The 23,340-nt window shown below is 39.9% G+C and overlaps 1 protein-coding gene across 1 annotated transcript in view; it reads left to right on the top strand.

Annotated features, from left to right (window-relative positions):
• LOC127411010 (protein unc-79 homolog) overlaps positions 1-23,340 on the top strand; it is a 135,898-nt gene that overhangs the window by 44,567 nt on the left and 67,991 nt on the right. The window contains exons 12-25 of the mRNA XM_051646318.1: positions 109-338; positions 1,047-1,218; positions 1,304-1,534; positions 1,628-1,818; positions 4,389-4,512; positions 5,562-5,702; positions 6,062-6,277; positions 7,064-7,291; positions 9,499-9,637; positions 9,841-9,920; positions 10,433-10,581; positions 16,050-16,207; positions 18,923-19,104; positions 19,193-19,394. Coding sequence (XP_051502278.1) covers positions 109-338; positions 1,047-1,218; positions 1,304-1,534; positions 1,628-1,818; positions 4,389-4,512; positions 5,562-5,702; positions 6,062-6,277; positions 7,064-7,291; positions 9,499-9,637; positions 9,841-9,920; positions 10,433-10,581; positions 16,050-16,207; positions 18,923-19,104; positions 19,193-19,394 — 2,443 coding nt within the window. The remainder of the gene's footprint in view (positions 1-108; positions 339-1,046; positions 1,219-1,303; positions 1,535-1,627; positions 1,819-4,388; positions 4,513-5,561; positions 5,703-6,061; positions 6,278-7,063; positions 7,292-9,498; positions 9,638-9,840; positions 9,921-10,432; positions 10,582-16,049; positions 16,208-18,922; positions 19,105-19,192; positions 19,395-23,340) is intronic.

The raw sequence follows: 23,340 nt of genomic DNA, 5'->3' as shown, positions 1-23,340 counted from the left end.
GTCTACTGTTCATCGAGTGTCTTACATCGCTCAATCCCTATCATTGTCCTCACTTTACCAGATTTAGCTTTTACTCATTCACCATCTCTCTCTCTCTCTCTGTAATAGAACTGCAGCTCTCACGTCCGGCGGGCTGTCGTCACCTGCTTCTCAGTTGGCTGCTGCGGTCGTCATGGTAACCGGCCAGTGCGCTATTGCAAGCGTTGCCATGTCAACCACCACAGCAGCGAGGTGGGGGCATCAGCAGAGACGCATCTGTACCAGACATCCCCACCGCCCATCAACACACGCGAGTGCGGTGCAGAGGAGCTGGTGTGCACTGTGGAGGCCGTGATCAGGTGCGGCGCGCTCTGCTGGATGAAAACATCGTCACAAACATGACCTGATTTCAGCCCAATTCATCACACAGAGGATTGTCACAACGTCATACAGCAACAAATTCAAAGCTGTTAGCAAATTGAGTTTCACCAGAGAAAAAACGGCAGCTCTCTCATGACAAATATATAGTGCGGCTCATTTAAATTAAATAGGATTTTGAAAAAAAGATTTCTAGCTCATTAATCAAACGTAAGTAAATTAGTGACACTGATCATGTGAACTCTTTGTACAGATGGTCAGATTGAAACACACAAGATGCTCTTTGAAACATTCTCAAATCATGCTGGAGAACATGATCACTGGGTTTTGTTCATGTTCAGCTCCAGTGCTTGCTGTTATTAAAGCAAAGGGGGCATAACACATACAAAGACATTCTTAAATCCTGCTCATAATATTATGTGTAAAGGAAAAAAATAATTCAATCTTACTTATATTTCACTAGTCTCAGACCCCAGTGGATTTTTAAATGACTAATGTGCAGTGTTAACAGAATGTGAATCAGACACATTTGGTAAAATTCAGTCTTTCATGAATACATGTTAATATTTTTGTCAGAAAGTGTCTCACAGGGTCTTTTCACATTATTGACATTGAGATATGTAGATAAATAGGCAACAATCAATGTGAATCATAGATAGAGATGTGATGGATGTTAAATATTGACGCAGTCTGTTGAAAGAGGCCGAGATCCACGCAGAGCTGCGTGAGTTCGAGCTGAATCGCCGCCGTCAGATGGGTCTGTCCGCATCCCATCATTCCCTCGACAACCTGGAGTTTGACAACAAAGAAGACGACCAGCATGACCAGAGATTACTCAGTCAGTTCGGCATCTGGTTCCTGGTGAGAGGTTTATGTGTTCAACAGTGTATCATCAGTGCCTTTTCTCTGTAAACTAACACATGCACCCACTGTATCACTCGTCCAGGTGAGTCTGTGCACACCCAGTGAAAACACGCCCACTGAGAGTCTCGCCCGATTGGTCAGCATGGTCTTCCAGTGGTTTCACTCCACGGCTTACATGATGGACGATGAGGTGGGCAGTCTCGTAGAAAAACTCAAACCGCAGTTTGTCACAAAGTGGTTGAAGACAGTGTGTGACGTGCGCTTTGATGTTATGGTCATGTGCCTGTTACCCAAACCAGTGGAGTTTGCCAGGGTGAGTCAACTAAACACGCATGTAATCACAGGTGATTTATAACAGTGAACTACACACTGCACGTTTACAGCTGGTGTGTGTGTGTGTGTGTAGGTGGGTGGTTACTGGGATAAGTCGTGCAGTACAGTGACGCAGCTGAAGGAGGGACTGAACCGGATTCTGTGTTTGATTCCCTATAATGTGATCAGTCAGCCACTGTGGGAATGTTTCATGCCGGAGTGGTTAGAAGCGATTCGCACCGAAGTTCCAGACAATCAACTCAAAGAGTTCCGTGAGGTTCTCAGGTATACACACTCAGCATTACTCAACTGTTACACAACCATTACACATCTGCTACACAAATGTTATAGATGTCATGGACATGAAGTGCTGCTTTGTGCAATAAAACTATATTTTAATTAAACACCAAACTTTGAAGCTGCCAGAGAGAAAATAACATTTGTTATATGGATGAATTTAAACATTAAAGCTTATACAGACACAGATCTACCGGCAGTAGTTAAACTACTAACTTTTAGCAGCCACTAGGCTAATATAACCTGTCAAAAAAATTTGTGGATAGGCTATATGCCACACTGACAACACTAAATAATATAATATTGTAAAGAGAATCTAATATAATATGAAGCTGTGCGCATGCACATTAAAAACATACAGTACGTCATTGAAGTCAACTACATAGTGGATTAAATCCACTACGTCATCGCGCTACAGTCCGCAGCAAGGACAGTCTCAACGTGCATGTGCATGTGAATAATTTTACTTACATTTTCAGCAAATTCCTTCAATGTGAATTGCCAAGGAGCAAAGAAAAGACGTTTTGCACATTATAAAAAAAATGCTGATATTATTATTAACCCACTTTGTTTCACTGATGACTTGATTAATGTGAAAATCAACAAAGAGATTGATCAAATAGAGCTGGGATGCTGGTCCAGTGGTTAGGCTTACTGGCAGAACATTCACTGACCTGGGTTTATATTCCAGGTCAGATAGGATGCATTTATTTTTAACAGATATAATGAAAACAATTTTGTAAAACACACATACACAGACAAACAATTTCTAAAATTGTTTTAAATAAATCAATAAAAATTGTAACTGAATCTGACAGCCAGCAATTACAGTATAATTTATTTAATTATCTGAAAATACTTGAATTACTGAAAAAAAGAAAAAAAAAGAACTACGTTTTCCATGCATAGTTAAGAGGCTTTTTAAAATTGGCAAACCAATTTAAGATTGAAAATCTTAAGATTTTGCCAAACAAACAGAATTATTAAGTTTCTGAAGAAATGTCTCATGCTTTCACAGAGTTTATTCTCATTTATTCTCACCCATTGGTCCGTTTGGCATTTGTACTTGCTCTCCACAAAAAAAAAAAAAAAAAAAGGCCTGTTCTGAAAGATCATCTTTTGGCAGTGTCATGGGTAGATATAAACATACAACAATGTCATGCACATAACCTTTGAAAAGTAAAGGATACTGTTATAACAATGTAAATAAAAATACAGATATTCACAGGGGATTTGAACCCAGGTCAATATGCATGGTTATCAGACACATTACCACTAGACCAACAGAGTCATCTAAAGAGTTAAAGCCAATTATTGAGACATTTCAGCCTATGATGCTTTAATGTTGCAAATAAAATAACTCCACTTGCGATTTACTGTTCTGACAAGTGTAATCGCCAGTTCCCATTCAAACCAATGTCCCACGTTAACATAGGAAACCAGATGTTACCCTGTGAAAATCGCTCTTAAAATCGCTCTTAAACTGTCAAATTCATTTGAACAGACATCAATGAAACAAAGAGGGTTAATAATGTTTAATACATGTTTTTATAATTTGCTCCTTGGCAATTCACATTGAAGGAATCTGCTGAAAAGGCAAGTGAAATTATTCATATCCCCAGTTAACACGATCCACACCGGTGGCATTCATTGGCTTGGCATCAACCAATAAAACGACTTCATTGCCCCTCCCCTGCCGAACACTGGTCTTGCTCTCTCGCATCAGGATTTTACAAGTGCACAAGTGAGTTTTGCTACAGGTTTTTCCCAAAAGTAGTTGCAGATGTCAAGGCGTAAAGATTTAAAGTTGCAGTGCCAGATTTGATAGGTTGTAAGTGCTGATTGGTGGTTGTATTGCGAAAATTAAAGTACAAAAGTTAATGTGTAATACAAGTTTGTGTCTGTAGTTGTATTTATGTGAATGTCATTTTACACATTTGTGACTACTTGTCTGCAATTGTGAATTCAGAACACAAGCTTTGAATTATTATCTGTGAGTGCAGATTGCAACATTCAACTTCTTCTAAAAATTTGATTTTACAACTTTTCACATCGGTGCTGTAAGTGTAAATTTCAACTTACGTGTACAAATATTTATTGTACAAGTTCTCAAATCCAAATATGCAAGCTCTCAAGTTTTGCTACTGATTTACCTTCATATAAAACTGCCATACAAAAATATATGAGGTTGTGTTTTGGAGTCACTGAATATTTCAGTGTTACTGACACCTGCAGTTCTCATCACTACACCTGTTAATCACCATAATGACACCTGTCTGTGTTGCCATCGTCACATGAAGAGCTTCTAGTTCATTGTGCCATTGATTGAATTTTACCTTGATTATCATTCATGAGATCTGATGAGTGACATCTCGCATCTGGATTCTGTTTGTTTGTTTCACACAGTCACAGCTGAAATCATGTCTGTTTCAGTAATGGTTTTTTTATGTCATGAATTTTGAGAATGTAGCTCTTGCTGAAGTGTTTGTCCAAACGTGTGTTGTATTTTTGTCATATTGTCACATTTAGTTTGTTTGTTGTGTTGTGTGTCTCTGCAGTAAGATGTTTGATATTGAATTGTGTCCGCTGCCGTTCTCTATGGAGGAGATGTTTGGATTCATCAGCTGCAGATTCACCGGATATCCAGCGTCAGTGCAGGAACAAGCTCTGCTGTGGCTTCATGTGAGCACCATTAATGCTACTAACCCGAACCACACACACAGACAGCATATGTAACACAATTATCATAACATAACTATCATGAGACAGGTGCGGTGATGTTTATGTGGACTTCATATTGTTGTAATAATCTCTTAATATGACTTGTGTTATTTTAGAACATTTTAGAACGGCAGAATCTGTGAATTCTCTGTCAATTCTCTCTATTCATTTGACAATTTACCCTTCGCTAAGCCCCCCCTTGAAGGGTTTCAGACCAATTCTGTCTTTGCAACTGTTGCCGGCCACCATTTCTCTAATACAAGTTTATTATTTTCCAATGAGAGTCTATGGGATTGATGTCTGATTGAGTAGTGTTAAGCGGGATTTTATCAAATTGTAAAAACCATTGTTGCTGGGTCATAAAAATCTTTAAATAAATATCGAGAAGAGCATGCAATTGATTAAACCGTAGTATTTCTCATTCACAAATGAACTTGAATAACTTCAGCGAGGACACCTACATTTGCTCCAAGGTAAATTAAAACTAATACTAGTTAATTAAAGATGTTAATTGATTTATGAATTGATTTAGGTATTAGTAAAAGGCAAAGTGCATAAACAGTTCAAAGCTTCATAGTGAGTTTGTTATGAGATGTTATGAGCAGTTCTGTTCACCTACACTAATGTTATCATGTGTGTTATCACTATCAAAGGACGCTTTTCTCTAATTATGTGATTGTTATAATCATTTGCCTCAATTCTAATTCACAGTCTCCACAGTTTTAATGACATGATGTAATTGGTTTAAAAAAAAAAAAAAAAGTCTGATAAAAATGCTTTAAACTGTCACACTTCATTCCAGCCCACATAGTAATATTATCAATTTAGTTTGAGAATATTTTGCCAAGTTCACGGCAATCTCCCATTCATTCCTATGGGGAGTTCTGTAAAGCTTGTCAGAGCGAGCAGCAGTAGCCAAGGGGGGCGGAGCTTAGCGAAGGGTCAGTTGTGCTCCTGAGACTTGCATATGATCCGGCTGTCATTGGTGATGATGTTTTGATGTTCCTCAGGTTCTGTCAGAGTTGGATATCGTGGTTCCTCTGCAGCTTCTCATTAACATGTTCTCTGATGGTGTGAATTCGCTAAAGGAACTGGCCAATCAGAGGAAGGCACGAGCGGCAGATCTGTCAGGAAGCGCAGGACCCCGGAGGGTAAAACATGTGCTCACCATCATGACCTTTACGGCTGAGCATGTGAAACAGAGAAACATTTTTAAGTTCATCACTAAAAAAACATGGTTGTCATGGCAACAATCTGTCGACTAAATTTAGCCCTACCGAGGTCCCTGTATATTAAGAGCTAAAGATAAATCTGTCCAAGTTACAGTAATAGAAAGAAAACCGTTTCTCTGATATGTTGTATTTGTCTGTATGATGTTTTATGTTTCAGAAACAGCATAAATTTTCTTCAAAAGAAATCCATCTGAAAATCCATAATTCCATAGAGGAATTATTGGAACTGGAGCAGCTGTTTCATGATGTGTGTGTGTGTGTGTGTGTGTGTACTGTAGGTGAGTGTGGTGTCAGACCCGGGCAGAAGGGGGCAGCATAATAACTTGAGTCCATTTCCGAGTCCATTCCGGAGCCCCTTCCGTAGCCCTCTGCGCTGCAGCCCTTTTAAGAATCTGGGTCACGCAGCGGGCAACTGCGCACTCGACCTCGACTGCGATGATGATGATATGAATCTGGGCTGCTTCATCCTCATGTTTGACCTCATACTTAAACAGGTGACCTTCACTGAGCTCATTTCTGACTGGAAACACACCAGCAAAATGTTTGCTACCTTACTGATAGTGGCATTATATATCTGAGACAAAACAGTGAGACAGTTCTCCCTCAGATGAGACAGACAGGTGTGATACAGACATTAAACCTGTGCATATTGAATATAAACAAGTCATAATCAAACAATTGACTGTTGTTTCGACTTATTTAGAAATACATAGAGGATTGTCACTTGTAAATTGTTGAATGCATTTGGTTCAAAATGTGCAATTGTTGCTTTAATTTGTGGTAGCCTCACACATTTACAAATAATATGTGTGCAGGCAAAACAACTTGTGAAGTTCTGCTCTGTGTCAGCTATTTAGTCCAGCTATATGGAGAAGCTGCTGTAACCTCTATCCATAGAGATTTGTGTGAATTCTCTTTTTATTGGCATTCTAAACGATGTTCAGGAGGAGCATATTCATCTAATTGTGAATCACATTTCTGTGGAATATAAACTGCTGCACACATACCTCTAGCACCCCAACACCACCTCTATACTGATATATACTTCTGTGATGTATTAAAATAGTATTTAATTAATAACATATACTTAAGCCCACCATCTTGGATGGCTAGCAAGATATGTTTACCTTCATCTCACTCAATGATTATATGAAAATATGAACTCATGAACGAGAGGACTGTTGATGTGCATGGTGTGTGCACATTCTCTAAAATACTTCGATCCTGTTAGGATCTTTAATTTAAAATCCAAATAAAGCATTGACTATATGTATGTGTAGATGGACTTGCAGGATGATGCAGTAATATTGGGTTTGGAGAGCAGTCTGGGTCGTGATGTCGTTGGCATTATAAACAGCGTGTTCCAGGCTCCTTGGGGCGGCTCACACACCTGTCAGAAGGATGAGAAAGCACTCGAGTGTAACCTGTGTCAGTCCAGCATACTGTGCTATCAACTGGCCTGTGATTTACTGCAGAGACTGACGCCATGCGATGAGATACGACTGGTGGTGAGAAGACACACTCATAGACACACCAACACTCTGACATACTCGCATATTAACAAATTGATCCACACACACACACACACACATAAATCCTTATGGGTTATACAGCATGTCTCATGTGTCTGATATCCCTTCCTGTCAGTCAATTTGATGCTGTGTCAGTAGTTGGTGCTATGTGAACACCTGCCTGGTGTGATGATTGTCAGACCATATATTACATACAGTGATTACATCCTGTATGTATTGTATTGTTTGCTTGTGCTTTCTCTGTTTCAGAGTGGATCCTTCGGATGAGATGTTGAACCGAGGTCCTGACTCTCTGTGGTCATTAAAAATCCCTTCTTTTACTTCTCAAAAAGAGTGGGGGTATAACCCAGGTGTCCTGGCCAAATTCCATTGGCCCTTATCAATCATGGCCTCCTAATAATCCCCATACATGAATTGGCTGTATCACTCTACTCTCTCCTCTCCACCAACAGCTGGTGTGTGGTGAGTGTACTGGCGCACTATGGCTGCCGTCACATCAACCAGGTGGATGTTGCACACTGGTGGTGGTTGAGGAGAGTCCCCTGTTCTCTGTGTACAGCGCTTGGAGTGTAGTGTCAGAAAAACGCTATATAAGTGTTATGTTCATTCATTCATTCATTCATTCTAGTGAATCATACTGGCTTCAGCCTCAAAAAAAATTATTTTCTTGCTTCATCCTTCATTCAGATGTTCACAGTTCTCACTGTATCGAAAAAAGACCACGATGAAGCAGCACTCGTGAACTCCGACTGCCTCCACTGCAGGAAGGTTTTACTCTATACTATGAAAAGATGGTGGTGGCCGCCTCTCAATCCTGTCGATATCCAAGCTGTGCGGTGTCTGAGCGAGGAGCATGAGTGAGTGAAGTGAAGACATGAGGTCAAGCGAGGGGATTTTGAGGGTTATGAACAGTGGCCAACCATTTATGTCCAAACTTCTTTCGTCTGCCTGGTACTGGATTCTGTAGCGATGAGAGCACTCATGTCAGTGGCCCATTTCCACTCCACTCAGAATTGTATTTCGGGGTTCAAGGTGGGTTGCACTCTGTCTCTCTATCATCTCCAGTGGGTTATGGACCTGCTGTTTCTTGCTGTTGTTTCTCTTGGCATGTTGAATTTGGATCAACTGCAGGGTTTGTCGTTTGTCATTTATCACATGGCATGGTCGATTGAAGCTGATTTGCTGGGTTGTGATTGACGTGTCTTTCCTGGTCTCATGGTGTGTGGCCTCAGGCATCCTGGGACATAATTGCCTGGAACTTTGTGCCCTGCATCTGGCCGGCTGTCTTTTCGAAAGCAACTTCAGGGTCATCATGTTGTATAAAGAAAAGACACTACATCTGCACTGGCTTACACAAACCACCAAGGTGCCCTATGTTCAGACTTGCATGCCAACTCCTGTTTGGACAGAAACTTACTTGCTCTCATTATACATGGCGCATATGCTGGGACAACTGAATTTCAGAGCAGTTTTCTCTTGTACCAAGGGGAAAGAGTTATGACTTCCCCATAGTGAAAATTATTGGTGTGGCCCCTGGACAGGGCACACTGATGCGGGCTGGTTTGCCCTCTGCTCTGGTGGAGAAAATCCTGCACCCTCCACTAGGAAGCTTCATTCTTTAAAGTGATGCCTGTTATCAAACTTGTGTGCTGTTTTCCCCCAAGTTCTGTTTGGCAGCTATGTCAGTGGGTCAAGATGAATCAGGGAAAACTTCAGTTGGTCATCATGCCCTTGTCTATTTTGAGCCATTGAAATCTGTTGTCTGATTTCATCCCTGGGTTCTCATTATCCTGAGACCGTAGTTGGGGTATGTGCCTAAGGTGGCCTCCACCCCGTTTAATTAACAGTTGATTTAGTTGCAGGCCTTTTCACATCTGCCATTTAGTCAGCCTGAGATCAAATGGTTAAATGAATCAGGGCTCTTTGGGTTTATGTAAACCGTGCACAGGACTGGTATACGTCTGACCTGTTTGTGTACAGTGATGGCTGCCCAGAAGACCATTGGCTGGTCTTGGGTTTACACAGGCTAATGAGTCTCAGAACTTGCCTTCACATGTTTGTATACCATTTCCCTAGTGTCAGATAGTGACGCAGCATCAAAGTGACTGACATGAAAGGGAACAGCATATAACCTTTTTTATAACCCTGCTTCTCATTGTATTAAGCATGTGTGTGTTTAACAGGAGCCGTCTGAGTGTCTGGAGGAGAGTTTGGTTTTTCCTCAAGCAGAATTCACTCTCAAATTAGAAAATGGAGCTGATGGAGACAATCCGTCCAGCACGGAAAACCCCGGAAGCACTAGCCCTTCTCCTGAAATCCCCCGTACGTGATCATGACAACAGCACAGATCTGCACGCAGCACATTTACTCAACAACAATCAACAAGAGCTTCATTTTCTAACACACTAACACTTATTGCTTACATAAGCTCTTTCATAAAATATTTGTATTTTCACAGGAAATTTGATTATGTACATATAATTTGTGCTTGACATTGGTTTGATCATGAATATTCTGTTTCATAGCGTTAAAGAATAGCGCTGACAGGAAGTTCTGCTACCTACAGCTTCCCGTTTCCCTCAAGCTTCTGTACACCATTCTGCAGGTAAGCAGCACCCACACACATACACACACACACACACACACACACACATGTTGGTGCAGCTATCATTATGTGGACTCTCCATAGACATAATGATTTTTATATGAACAATAGATTCAATCCCCTAACCCTACCCCTAAACACACTCACACACACACACACACACACACACACACACACACACACACACTCATGTTGGTGCAGCTATCATTATGAGGACTCTCCATAGACATAATGATTTTTATATGAACTATAGATTCTATCCCCTAACCCTAACCCTACCCCTAAACCTAACCCTCACAAAAAACTTTCTGCATTTTTACATTTTCAATAAAACATCGTTTAGTGTGTTTTTTAAGAGATTTGAATTATGGGGACACTAGAAATGTCCTCATAAACCACATTTATTACCAGTTTATAACCTAAAAAAAAAGTCCTCATAAACCACTTAAACCTGCCCACACTCACACACGTTGTTCATGTTGTGGTCATATGTTAATAATTGTTTTCTTCAGGAAATGAATAAGTTTGAGGAGCCAGACATCCTGTTCAACATGCTCAACTGTCTGAAGATCTTGTGTTTGCATGGAGAATGCCTGTATCATGCCAGAAAAGATCACCCACAATTCCTGGCCTACATACAGGAGAAGATGCTCATTCCTAGGTAAGAATCACAATATTATAACTGTCTATGTCTCTTCATCACTCACTGCATGTACAGTATATTAAATCTACTGGCATCTTTATACAAAAATAAATACAATTATAGATAGTCAGTAAGGAGTGAGAGGCTGTGTTATATTGTGAATATAGACTCCACATAACAGCCCTCTACATTGCAAGTAAATCACTCCCATATGTGACTTAATTTTATGCTGTGTGACTAAAATATGTATTTTATTAGCCACTGGCTAGTAAATATTCAGATTTTACTCACCAGGGATTGAGTTGTGTAGTGGTGAAGAAGGACTTAAGCACCACAATCCTTTTAGTAAATAAGAAGCGGGCAATTAAGAAGCTGGATTCAGCCTAGTCTTTAACTGCTTGTGTCTCGTGAGCACACAATCTGAAGGAAATTTACCTTACTTGGCTGCAGTGGGTCCTGAGGTGTCGTGATCACGCTTTCACCATCGCTTTAGTTGAGCTGTGATATGCCATAATTACATTTACATTGCGTTTAATGACATCAACTCTAATTTTGGTTGAACTTTTCCAAGGATTGTTTTCACAATGTTCTCTGTTTCTCGGACTTCAAATTTCTCAATGCTGACCCGCTGTTTACAAACACGCAAGCGGAGCCCTTTGTCTGGGCAGCACGGCTGCGGAAACGCAAAAGGAAAAGGGGAAACAGATCCGGCGTTCTCATCAGAGTAAAACGCCGCGCAAATCGACCCTCGCTACCCACTATTCTACTGGCAAATGTTCAGTCTCTGGATAACAAGCTCTGCGAGCTGAAAGTGCAGATCTCTTTCCAACGAGATACAAGGGACTGCTGCATTATCTGCCTTACGGAAACTTGGATGTCTGCGGAGATTCCAGACTCAGCCATTGAACCCACGGGGTTCTCCGTGCACCGAGCGGACAGAGCGAAAGACCTCTCAGGTAAAAACAGAGGTGGTGGTGTATGTTTTATGATCAACAAATCCTGGTGTGATCAGAGGAACGTACATTCTATCAAGTCTTTCTGCTCTCCTGATCTGGAATTTCTTATGCTTCTGTGTCGACCATTCTGGCTACCGAGGGAATTCACAGCGGTCATTATCACAGCTGTGTACATTCCCCCACAAGCCGACACAGACCGGGCACTCAAGGAACTGTAAAGGAGTATAAGTGAGCAGGAAACCGCGCACCCTGAGGCCATGTTCATTGTGACCGGGGACTTTAATAAAGCCAGTTTAAAATCAGTCGCACCAAAATATCACCAGCACATTAGTTTCAACACACGAGGGGACCGGGTTTTGGACCATTGCTACTCTCCGTTCCGGGATGGCTACAAATCCCTCCCCCGCCCACCATTTGGCAAATCGGACCACTCTTCCATTCTGCTTCTGCCCGCTTACAGGCAGAAATTGAAACAGGAAGCACCCACCCTCAGAACGATCCAGTGCTGGTCGGACCAATCAGATTCTACGCTACAAGACTGTTTTGATCACATGGACTGGGAGATGTTCCGGTCCGCCTCTGATGATGACATCGAGCTTTACGCTGATAGCGTAATGTGTTTCATCAAAAAGTGCGTAGAGGACGTGGTTCCGACCAGAACAATACGGATCTATCCGAATCAGAAACCATGGATAAATAGCTTTTAATTCTGGGAACGCGGAGGAGCATAAACAAGCCAGTTATGCCCTCCGAAAAACTATCAGAACCGCAAAACGCCAGTACAGGAACAAGATTGAAGGACAGTTTAACACCACCAACTCTAGAAGCATGTGACAGGGAATTAACATCATCATGGACTTTAAAGGGAATAAAAACTCCGCCATGAACACCGCTGCCTCTCTCCCGGATGAGCTAAATACTTTTTATGCTCATTTTGAGGAAAATAACACCGCCCTCGCGGAGAGAGCTCTCGTGGCCAAAGCTACAGAGGTTAGTTCACTCTCCGTCTCTGTAGCGGATGTAACCCGATCCTTCCGACGGGTGAATATCCGCAAAGCCGCGGGCCCAGACGGCATTCCGGGCTGCGTCATCAGAGCGTGCGCGAACCAGCTGGCTGGTGTTTTTACGGACATTTTCAACCTTTCCCTCTCTTTGTCTGTAGTCCCCACATGCTTTAAAACATCCACTATTGTGCCTGTTCCAAAGCAATCAAAAATCACTTGCTTAAATGACTGACGTCTTGTTGCTCTGACCCCCATCATCAGCAAATGCTTTGAGAGACTAAACAGAGATTACATCTGCTCTGTGCTGCCTCTCTCTCTTGACCCATTGCAGTTTGCTTACTGCAACAACCACTCCATTGATGATGCCATTGCATCTACAATACACACTGCTCTCTCCCACCTGGAAAAAAAAGAACACTTATGTGAGAATGCTGTTTGTAGACTACAGCTCAGCATTCAACACCATAGTGCCCTCCAAGCTAGATGAGAAACTCCGGGCTCTGGGCTTAAACAGCTCGCTGTGCAGCTGGATCCTGGACTTCCTGTCAAGCAGACGCCAGGTGGTTAGAATAGGCAGCAACATCTCCTCATCACTGACCCTCAACACTGGAGCCCCGCAGGGCTGTGTTCTCAGCCCACTACTGTATTCCCTGTACACACATGACTGTGTGGCAACACATAGCTCCAATGCCATCATTAAGTTTGCTGATGACACGACGGTGGTAGGTCTGGTCACTGACAATGATGAAACAGCCTACAGAGAGGAGGTGCACACTCTGACACACTGGTGTCAGGAGCACAACCTCTCCCTCAACGTCAGTAAAGACAATGGAGCTTGTGGTGGACTTCAGAAGAAAAGACAGAGAACACAGTCCCATCACCATCAATGGAGCGCCAATGGAGAGAGTCAGTAGCTTCAATTTCCTGGGTGTCCACATCACTGAGGAACTCACATGGTCCATCCACACTGAAGTTGTTGTGAAGAAGGCTCATCAGCGCCTCTTCTTCCTGAGACGGCTGAGGAAGTTTGGAATGAACCGCCACATCCTCACACGGTTCTACACCTGCACTGTAGAGAGCATCCTGACTGGCTGCATCTCCGCCTGGTACGGCAATAGCACAGCCCACAACCGCAAAGCACTGCAAAGGGTGGTGCGAACTGCCAGACACATCATCGGAGGTGAGCTTCCCTCCCTCCAGGAAATATATACAAGGCGGTGTGTGAAAAAAGCTCGGAGGATCATCAGAGACTCCAGCCACCCGAGCCATGGGCTGTTCTCACTGCTACCATCAGGCAGGCGGTATCGCAGCATCAGGACCCGCACCAGCCGACTCCATGATAGCTTCTTCCCCCAAGCAATCAGACTTTTGAACTCTTGATCTCCCACGATCAAAATTCATCAGCACTGCACTTTATTACCCTTACTGTTATATCTCACACTGGACTGTCATAAATTATATTATATTATATTATATTCTCTCTTAACAACTGACTATCAACCGACAGCCTGAATGTCAATACAGTACAATACTGTACATTCTATATATACTATATATACTTTTTTATATATTTTTATTTTTTATTTTTATTGAATAATGTGTATCTATATAGTGCGTATTGTATACTGTACAGTGTATGTTATTATTTGTATATTGTGTTGTGTGTAATTATGAGTATATCAGATGTTTAAATTGTGCTGTGTTAATTTGATGTTATTGTAAATTGGTATATGTCTCATCACTGTCACGACTGCTATGTTGATCGGAACTGCACCCCAGAATTTCACACCCCATTGCACTTGTGTATATGGCTGTGTGACAATAAAGTGATTTGAATTTGAATTTGAATTTGAATTCTCTTTTCTAATCATACTTTGCACAGATGAGAGAAAAAACACTGTTTAACTTCTCTCTCTTTAATGTGCGCTGCACTCATTCAACCGTAAGCATTTGCTGGTGGAGCTGCAGTTCTCTTAAAGAGACAGTAACAATTTAGTGCTTGTTATACATATCAGTGTACTGTAAACTCAATGTAGATTGCACAAGTGCATACTGTATAATCAAATATGTAACAAAATGTAGTAATGTAGTAAGTGTAATGCATGTGTAAATGCATAAATATATAAAGGCACAATGTATGCAAGGGTTTGGTAAAAAAAAATTTTTTTATTTTTTTTTTTTTAACACAGTAGTTTTAATATATTAGCACTTAAAATATTATTTTTATAATATAATTTAATTATATTTTAATTATAAAGAGTATAAATGGCTGTTAACACTTAAATGAACTCCTCGGGTGCAGCTCAGAGATTTCAGCTTGAGAGTGGTGATGGGAGTATCCCAGCAGTAACGGGAAGCTTGATATAACTAACCCATCAAAAACAGTAAGAACGCAAAGGTCTGTCAAAATAAAAGTCCTGTTAAAATGAAAGCTTTATTTAAATGGATGCGTGAAATTTAAGAGAGAAAAATATAACTACTGTATAAAAAATATTCAAAAAGTAGCAATAATACTCATAATAACAATTATGTAATATTAAATGGTTGTTTTATTAATATTATTATTATTATTATGTGTAAGCAATATCACAAACACAAGCAGCCTTGTGCCACAGGTAATCAGATTTTTTTTTTTCCATTAATGTTTTCATTAATACTGTGAAGCTCTGTTGTGCAGCATTTCATTTTACCAAAAATAAAATTGCAAAAAAACATTTGAATAATAATAATAATAATTGTGATATTTTTATTTGATTAAAAATGTACAAATTAATTTATTTAAAACACAATTTGTTCATAAAATGTAATTAAAACATTTAACATGGAATCCAGAAAAAATTCAAATGGAAAATGCATAATTTGAATATGTAAGACTTTATGCAGTTCTTTTAATCAAGTCATTTTCGAGGCTTTTTATTTGGTGATTATAGTATCGATTTAGTATCGATACCGAGGTACCAGGGCTGGTATCGTACCGAAGCCAAAATGTTAGTATCGGAGCAACCCTAATATATATATATATATATATATATATAATTTTCTATGTGTAATTCTGTGTTCATTATTAGGTTCCAACCTTGTGAATATTTTTTTTTTTTACATGTATATGAAATTTCAAATAGATGCAACAGCTTGTATCATTATTAAAAATGCAGTTTTATGAAATCATATAAATTGATAGAATGATAGAATTTGTGCTTTTTTAAGAACCTAAAATGTGATTAAATGATCAAAAATAAAATATGAAAATAAAATGTACAATCCTGCATACTATATTATGTGAAGTCATACAGTATATATGAATAATATATATATATATATGTGAGGATGCCCCCTTCTTGGTTTTCTTAATATTTTATTTAGTTTTCAGTTGCATTAAACTTATATTTCGTCAAAAGTCTGACGAGTGAAAACAAAACTTTACTAGCCAATGGTGATTCTTTCTCCAACATGTCCGTAGAGGGTTGTCATAATGACACTTAGAAATTTTGTCTTTAAATTTGAATACTTTATGTGTGTTCTTCAGTTTGTGGTCGATGCTGAAATCAGAGTTTTGTCAGTTGGCGTCTCTGGCCGCTCCGCAGCTGCTGCATGCGCTCTCTCTCTCTCACGCTGCTGATATCTTCTGGCGTCTGGTGGACAGCAGCTTCAACCACAAAGACTGGAAGAACCGTTTTGAAGCAGGTTTGTCTCTGTCTCTCTCGACACATTTTCTGTTAATTTTTTAGCCTCTCACTGTTGCCATGGATACCGTTCAGGTATCCTGGGTAGGGTTGCACCATCTCTGTGTAGGTCTCACTTAAGTTGGGACGAAAAGATCACAAGGGCTTAATAACTACTAGTTAGTTTGTAACTAAGTCAGTGCTTAATTTGGTGGCACCACCTGTCCTTAAGGCAAGATTTAGCTAGTAGGTCATAAGCTCTCCGTAAAGTAATGTGTAGTCATGTAATATGACATTTAATTGTATTGATCCAATAAGCAGCCTTTACATTTTTAAACATTTGTTAAAAAGTCATGCATTTTTGAAAAAAAAAGTATTTTTATCCCAATTTGGAATGCCCAATTCCCACTACTTAGGTCCTCGTGGTGGCGCAGTTACTCACCTCAATACTGGTGGTGGAAGACAAGTCTCAGTTGCCTCCGCTTCTGAGACCGTCAATCTGTGCATCTTATCACGCGACTCATTGTGCATGACACCGCGGAGACTCACAGCATGTGGAGGCTCATGCTACTCTCCACGATCCACGCACAACTTACCACACACCCCATTGAGAGTGAGAACCACTAATCACGACCACGAGGAGGTTATCCCATATGACTCTACCCTCCCTAGCAACCGGGCCAATTTGGTTGCTTAGGAGACCTGGCTGGAGTCACTCAGCACACCCTGGATTCAAACTCGTGACTCCAGGTGTGGTAGTCAGTGTCAGTACTCACTAAGCTACCCAGGCTCCCTAGACATGCATTTTTATCTTGTTAGTGTTGATGTTCAGACCTTGTTTGCTCACGTAACTGTCAGCTGTAATAAATTATATACCCATTGAAATATGGTACGTAATAAAAGTAGATTTAAAAAATAGTACATTTAGCCAATGTAAATAACAATATTCAGGAACTGTATCTAAAATAATAACAGGCAATAAATACATACTAATACAACAGGCTGGAAACATCGGCATTTATTCATTTTAATATCCTATATATTTTGTATGTGTTGAAACTTGACACTGGGCGACGCACCCTGAAAACTGCACTTTAGATCGGTTTCATGCTGAAGAGTCACTATGAAGTGGGTTTTTTTTTTACATAATATTCTCTCTCGCAAATGTAAACGAGTGTAAATCAACATCATCATACATGTCTAAAGGATTAAAGTCTGTCACGTAAAACATGAGCTCATTGATGTAATTTATTGAGTATGCTTTTTTTATTCCATCCGTTACTCCTGGTCGGAGGCTTCCGTAAATATTAGCTTATATGTAGGGTTACATTCTACCGGTGTGTAACCGGTCTTGCTTGCCCTGCTCCGCACAGGACTCGAACCGGCGTCTCTGGCGTGAGAGGCAGGTGCGCTAACAAGGAGACTAAAGGCTACAGCCTCTAGTGTTAGTCGCTAGTGCACCTCTTGAGGTCAGGAGAGTGAGGTTTATACACATTGCACAGATATCTATCAGCTGGCTACCATTACAGGTGCAACGCTCAAATATTTAGTAGTGTGTAAATTGTGACTTTGTGCCCATTTAAGCCACAACCAGGCTAAGTTGTAACTTACGTATACTGTAGCTGGTGCAACCGGCCCCTGGAGCAGTGAGGAATTGTGGGATTAATTATAGCCTCTTATGATGATTGACAGCAGAAGCTGTGACTTCTGTGACCTTCAGCTGTAGACAAATCTCACCAACATCCCTTTATATGCTCTGACGCATTTCACACATGAACAAACACAACAGTCTGCCCTGATAAAGACTATTTAACAGGATAGTGAAGGTGATGTGTTGCTAAAAATGTTCATTATTGTTTGCAGTGCCATCTAGTGTCATGTTCCATTCCATTAAAAACTTTACTCAGTGCTCTTTAACTCAAGCATCACTATTACTATTGCTCAAACTGAACAAACCCCTTACCCTAAAGTATTAAACATTCAGTGTTTAAGTCGTTCCGCAGCGTTTGTGCTCCAGACATGAATGATCCCTCAAATCATGTGTGTTGTTGAGGAGAGGTGTGCTGTTACTTTACTAACAGATCACACTTAGCATTTTCACCTGGTGTAGGACGGCAAAACAAAACAACAACAACAACATTGACCTACATTGAAAGAAGGACTCGAGTCAGATCTAGAGAGCAAAATATCAGAGAGAGCTGGGGGTGCAGGACTCTTTTCTGGTGGACCAGGACCATCAAGCAACCACCCAGAACAGCCAAGCAACTGCATAGCAGCTCATTAAAAATGTCTTCAAAAAACTGAAAAGTTTTATGTCTTAATGTCTTTATTGACTTTATTTGTTATTTTTATTATTGCATCTATACACAGAGAAACATAAAAAACGCTATCATGAGAGAAATTTGTATCAGACATTTGTAATTGTAACAATTATTGACATAGGATAGGAGGGAAGAAGAACACTGACTATATACAGTACATAGTTTGGTTTGATAAATATTTTCATGATTTATCCTTATGCTCGAAATGAATGAAACATAACCTCTGTAATTGAAAATATGTTCTTTTTGATTAACATTATCGAGTTGGACTTTAGTTTCTTTAATTGACTGCAATATTGGGCCTGATGGGGTTGCTGCAAACGAGTCATGTAATTATTTGTTTAATATGTATTTTATTCATGTCTTTTATATCATTACTGGCAGAACAGTATTGAATAATGTGTTGTATGGTGCAGTGGAGCGCGTGGCAGTATTGTGCCGTTTTCTGGACATCGGTTCACTCACTAAGAGTCACCTGCTGAAATATTCTCTGGCTCACGCATTCTGCTGCTTCCTGGCCAGTATAGAGGACGTGAACCCCGCGGTGGCCACTAGAGCCCGATTACTGCTGGACACCATCAAACGGCCCTCACTGCAGGTTAGCGCACACGGCCACATACCCTCGGTATATCCTGATAATGTCATAAGGTGAAATGGTCAACATGTGTTTGTTTGTCTACTTTAAGGGTCTGTGTCTGTGCCTGGACTTCCAGTTTGACACAGTTGTCAGAGATCGGCCCATTATCTTGAGTAAACTACTGCTGCTGCATTCACTGAAGCAGGACATTCCTGCACTGAGCTGGGAATTCTTCGTCAACCGTTTCGAGACGCTTTCGCTTGAAGCTCAACTGCATCTCGACTGCAATAAAGAGTTTCCGTTTCCTACAAGTGAGTGAGTGCGACGAATTAGCTTTTCATGTCAGGATAACTATAAATGCATATTGTGTGTATAAAGTTAGGGTTATACAAACATGAAGGTTTGTTTTTGTTTTTTTTTTTGTTTTTTTTTTTCCGTCTTTTGTCATCTTTTTTTGTTTGTTTTTTTTACATATTTTTTCATTTTAAATGGTCCTGCAGTGTGACAAAAAAGTACTTATTTTAAGTAAAATACTATGTACCTTGTAGTCTCTCAGATAATTCGTTTTAAGGAAAACTGCATGTATAATAACTGTAGTACTATTAGAATAATTAAATTAACTGTTTAAAACAGTTTGAGGAAATATAGCATGTCACACCCCAGGACATTCAGGGCTATTTTTTTAAGCACTGTTTCCAACAGCTAGTCTCCAATATGCAACATTCACACAAATAACTAAACCTTTTACTTTCTTTCTTCTTATTAATTCTTAAAAGCTCTCTTTCAATCATGTAGAGGCGTCCGGATAAATGAACATGGAAGTAGTTCAACATAAACATTACAAATGTAAATAGGAGGCCAAACTCTCTGGCTGTAATATATAGTGTTATTCATGGACTTTTATTTTGAAGTTTGGTTCTTTGTCCTTGTTTTGTCTTCCTTCATGGTTCCCTCCCTGATTGTTTCCAGTTGTGGCTTGTTACCATATCAGACTTTGTGAACACTTTTTTTATTGACTCCCATACAAATACAAAATAAAGCACAACATAAATGAAAAGAATCAGCAATTACCCCCTTTAACCTCCATTAATTCCCTATCCACAACCCCGCCCTAACCCTCAACAAATATCACTGTAATGAGTTACACACATACAATATAAACACACAAATTATTATTTAATTTTTTTAAATATAACATTCACCAAATAAAGAGAGAAAAGGAGAAAAGAAAAATTCCACAACAATTTACAATTTCGACCATAATCTTGTTTCTCTCCACATGGTCCACACTGAGAGCCTTCCAGAAATGTAAAGTATTTGTCCCATTTCTTACCATACATGTCTAATCTGCCAAGCGGTTTTTATGACATATTTTCAAATGCTGCCACCCTGCCCAATTCGGTGAACCATTCTTGAAATGAAGGAGTGCCTTTTGACTTCCATCCTCTAAGAATTATCTGTCTGCAAATCATTACACTAGTTTGGACCCAGCTTTTTGGATATTTGTCACCTACTTTAATAACCGCCCCATCACCCAATATACATAGTCTAGGGCAGAATGAAAATTGAGTATCTAAAACCTTACAAATAAAATTCTGGACTCTTAACCAGAATTCATGAATCTTAGCGCAGAACCACAGAGTATGGGCCATGTCTCCATCCTACAATCGCCAGCAGATCGGTGTGTCTTTTAAACCAAGCCTAAACAATCTAGAGGGAGTCCAGTATACAAAATCTTAAACTGAATAAGGCGTACCCTTGCATCCCTAGACATAGTAATAGTAACATTTTTTAAATTCTTTCCCACTCCCCATCCTTCAATACCAAATTCAGATCTCTTTCCTATAACCTCTTAAGAGCTGTCAAGGCTCCATCACCCAGACTCTGAATCAACAAGGAATAATACACTGATGCTTCATGACCCTTACCAAAGTCTGTGAGTGTATGCAGCCTTAAGAGGCTGCGTACAACCACCAAAGATAGTACAAAGTAAATGGCGCATCTGTAAATACCTTAAAAATTGAGACCTAGAAATCCCAAATTGCTGTGTGATATTTTCAAATGATATCAAAGCTCCATTTCCTTAAAGGTCACCAAGTGTAGCAACACCCCTCTCCATCCATTCTTTCCAGCAAAAGGGGGACTTGTTAATACATAATTTGGGGTTCAGCCATGTACTTGAGTAAACATTTAGGTAAGTATCAAAATTGAACATACGAGAAACCTTTGTCCATACTGAATTTAATGTGAAATAATAGGATGCATTTTTACTTCTATAGGCAATTTAATAGAAAGAATTTGCAATGGTGAGATTGGATCAAGAATCGCTTGTTCAGTGTTGTACCAGGGAGGGGCTCTCTCTGGTGGAAGAGACCAGTGGGCCAAGTGTCTAAGATTAAAAGCATAGTAATCAAACAATATTTTGGGGAGGCCTAAACCTGCTTTGTCGTAACTTACTGAAATGCAACCAAGGTCATGTACCATTTCAAATAAAAGACTTGGATATTTCTATCAAATTGTTTAAAATAAGAAAGAGGAATTTCTAGAGGGAGAGACTGCAGTAGATAATTAAGTTTTGGGATACAATTAATTTTTATAACATTGACCTTTCCAGCCATAGAAAAATGCAGCAAAGCCCACCTATCCACATCACACGAGAACCTTTTCATTAATGGGTCAACTCTAACTAACTAAATCTCTCACATTTGCTGGAAATTAAATGCCTAAATACCTAATGCCTTGCTTGGGCCAAAGAAATGTTCCAGGTTGGAAAGCTGTAGTAGGGCAGTATGCTGTCAGAGCAACAGCTTCCGATTTAGACCAATTCACCCTGTATCCTGAACATTTGGAGAAAGAATTAATAATTCTATGGTGGGTAGGCATAGATCTTCAAGGGTCGGAGACAAATCATAATATATCATTTGCGTAGAGTAGAAGTTTATGCACCACACCTCCTGCTATAATGCAGGGAAAATTATCCTCTTTTCTTATTGCGGCTGCTAATAGTTTCAGGGCAAGACAGAAGAATAAAGGGGAGAGAGGACAGCCTTGCTGGGTTCCCCTACCAAGAGAAAAATACTCTGAAATTAATCCATTAGTTTGCACTGCCGCTAGAGGTTGTCCACTTAATCGTTTACTTAATCCACTCAATAAAAGTGTTCCCAAACCCACACATTTCCAAAATCGTAAAAAGATAGTCCCATTCCACCCTATAAAAATGCCTTCTCGGCGTCAAGTGAGATGGCAGCTATCAGGGTCTGATCATTCACTACTGACTACATAAAATGTCTAATATTATCAGAAGAACTATGACCACAAAAAAACCCCACTTAATCTATATATATATATATATAAGAGATGTAATTACTCTGTTTAATCGATTAGCTAGAATTATAGACAATATTTTTACATCTAACTGGACCAGGGAAATTGGATGATAACCTTTACATACATTTGGGTCTTTATCTTTTAAACAATGAGACCGATCAAGGCTTGTGTCATGGTTGGCAGTAGTTCACCTTTCTTTAATGACTCTGTGTAAACTTCTAACATAAGTGAAGCCAGTTCTGTGACATAACATCTAAAAAATTATGCAGCAAAACCATCTAGCCCTGGTGCCTTACCTGTTGGCACGGCTTTAATTACCTCAATAAGCTCCTCCAAAGTCAAGAGAGTCTTTTTGATCATTCATCATTTGAAGAAGTTCTAATGGCTCTAAGAAATTGCTAATATTCTTACTGGTTGACGAAGACATGGAACTATAAAAATAGAAATAGAAGTCTTTAAAGGCCTTATTAATATCTGTGGCAGAAGTTTTGTTATTAACAGTTTTTTATTGATTCCATGCAGCAAATCAAATAGACATAACAGAAAATACAATATCAAACCACATGAAATCATAACTTTCCCCCCCACCGAACATTAACCCCCCCTCCACCCCCACCTGACACATACAAGCACTCCAGTGGTCAAAAGCCAACTAACAAAGACACACAAATAGACATCAAAACAGCAGAAAATATTTAGAGATATAAAAAAAAAAAAAAAAGAAACACCCCACTAGTCTCTCTCCGCTGACCCTCCCCGAGAGCCTTCCAAAAAGGCTAGATAGCTGCCCCATTTCTTGATGTATATATCCAGGATACTTAGCCTTCTATATACCATCTCCTCAAATGCCACCACCTTTCCTAACTCGATGCACCACTCACGAAATAAGGGTGCATCAGACGACCTCCATCCCCTGAGAATTACCCGCCT

The sequence above is a fragment of the Myxocyprinus asiaticus genome, chromosome 20 (assembly GCF_019703515.2).
Source record: "Myxocyprinus asiaticus isolate MX2 ecotype Aquarium Trade chromosome 20, UBuf_Myxa_2, whole genome shotgun sequence".
Lineage (NCBI taxonomy): Eukaryota > Metazoa > Chordata > Actinopteri > Cypriniformes > Catostomidae > Myxocyprinus > Myxocyprinus asiaticus.
This window is presented reverse-complemented; position numbering and strand designations above follow the sequence as displayed.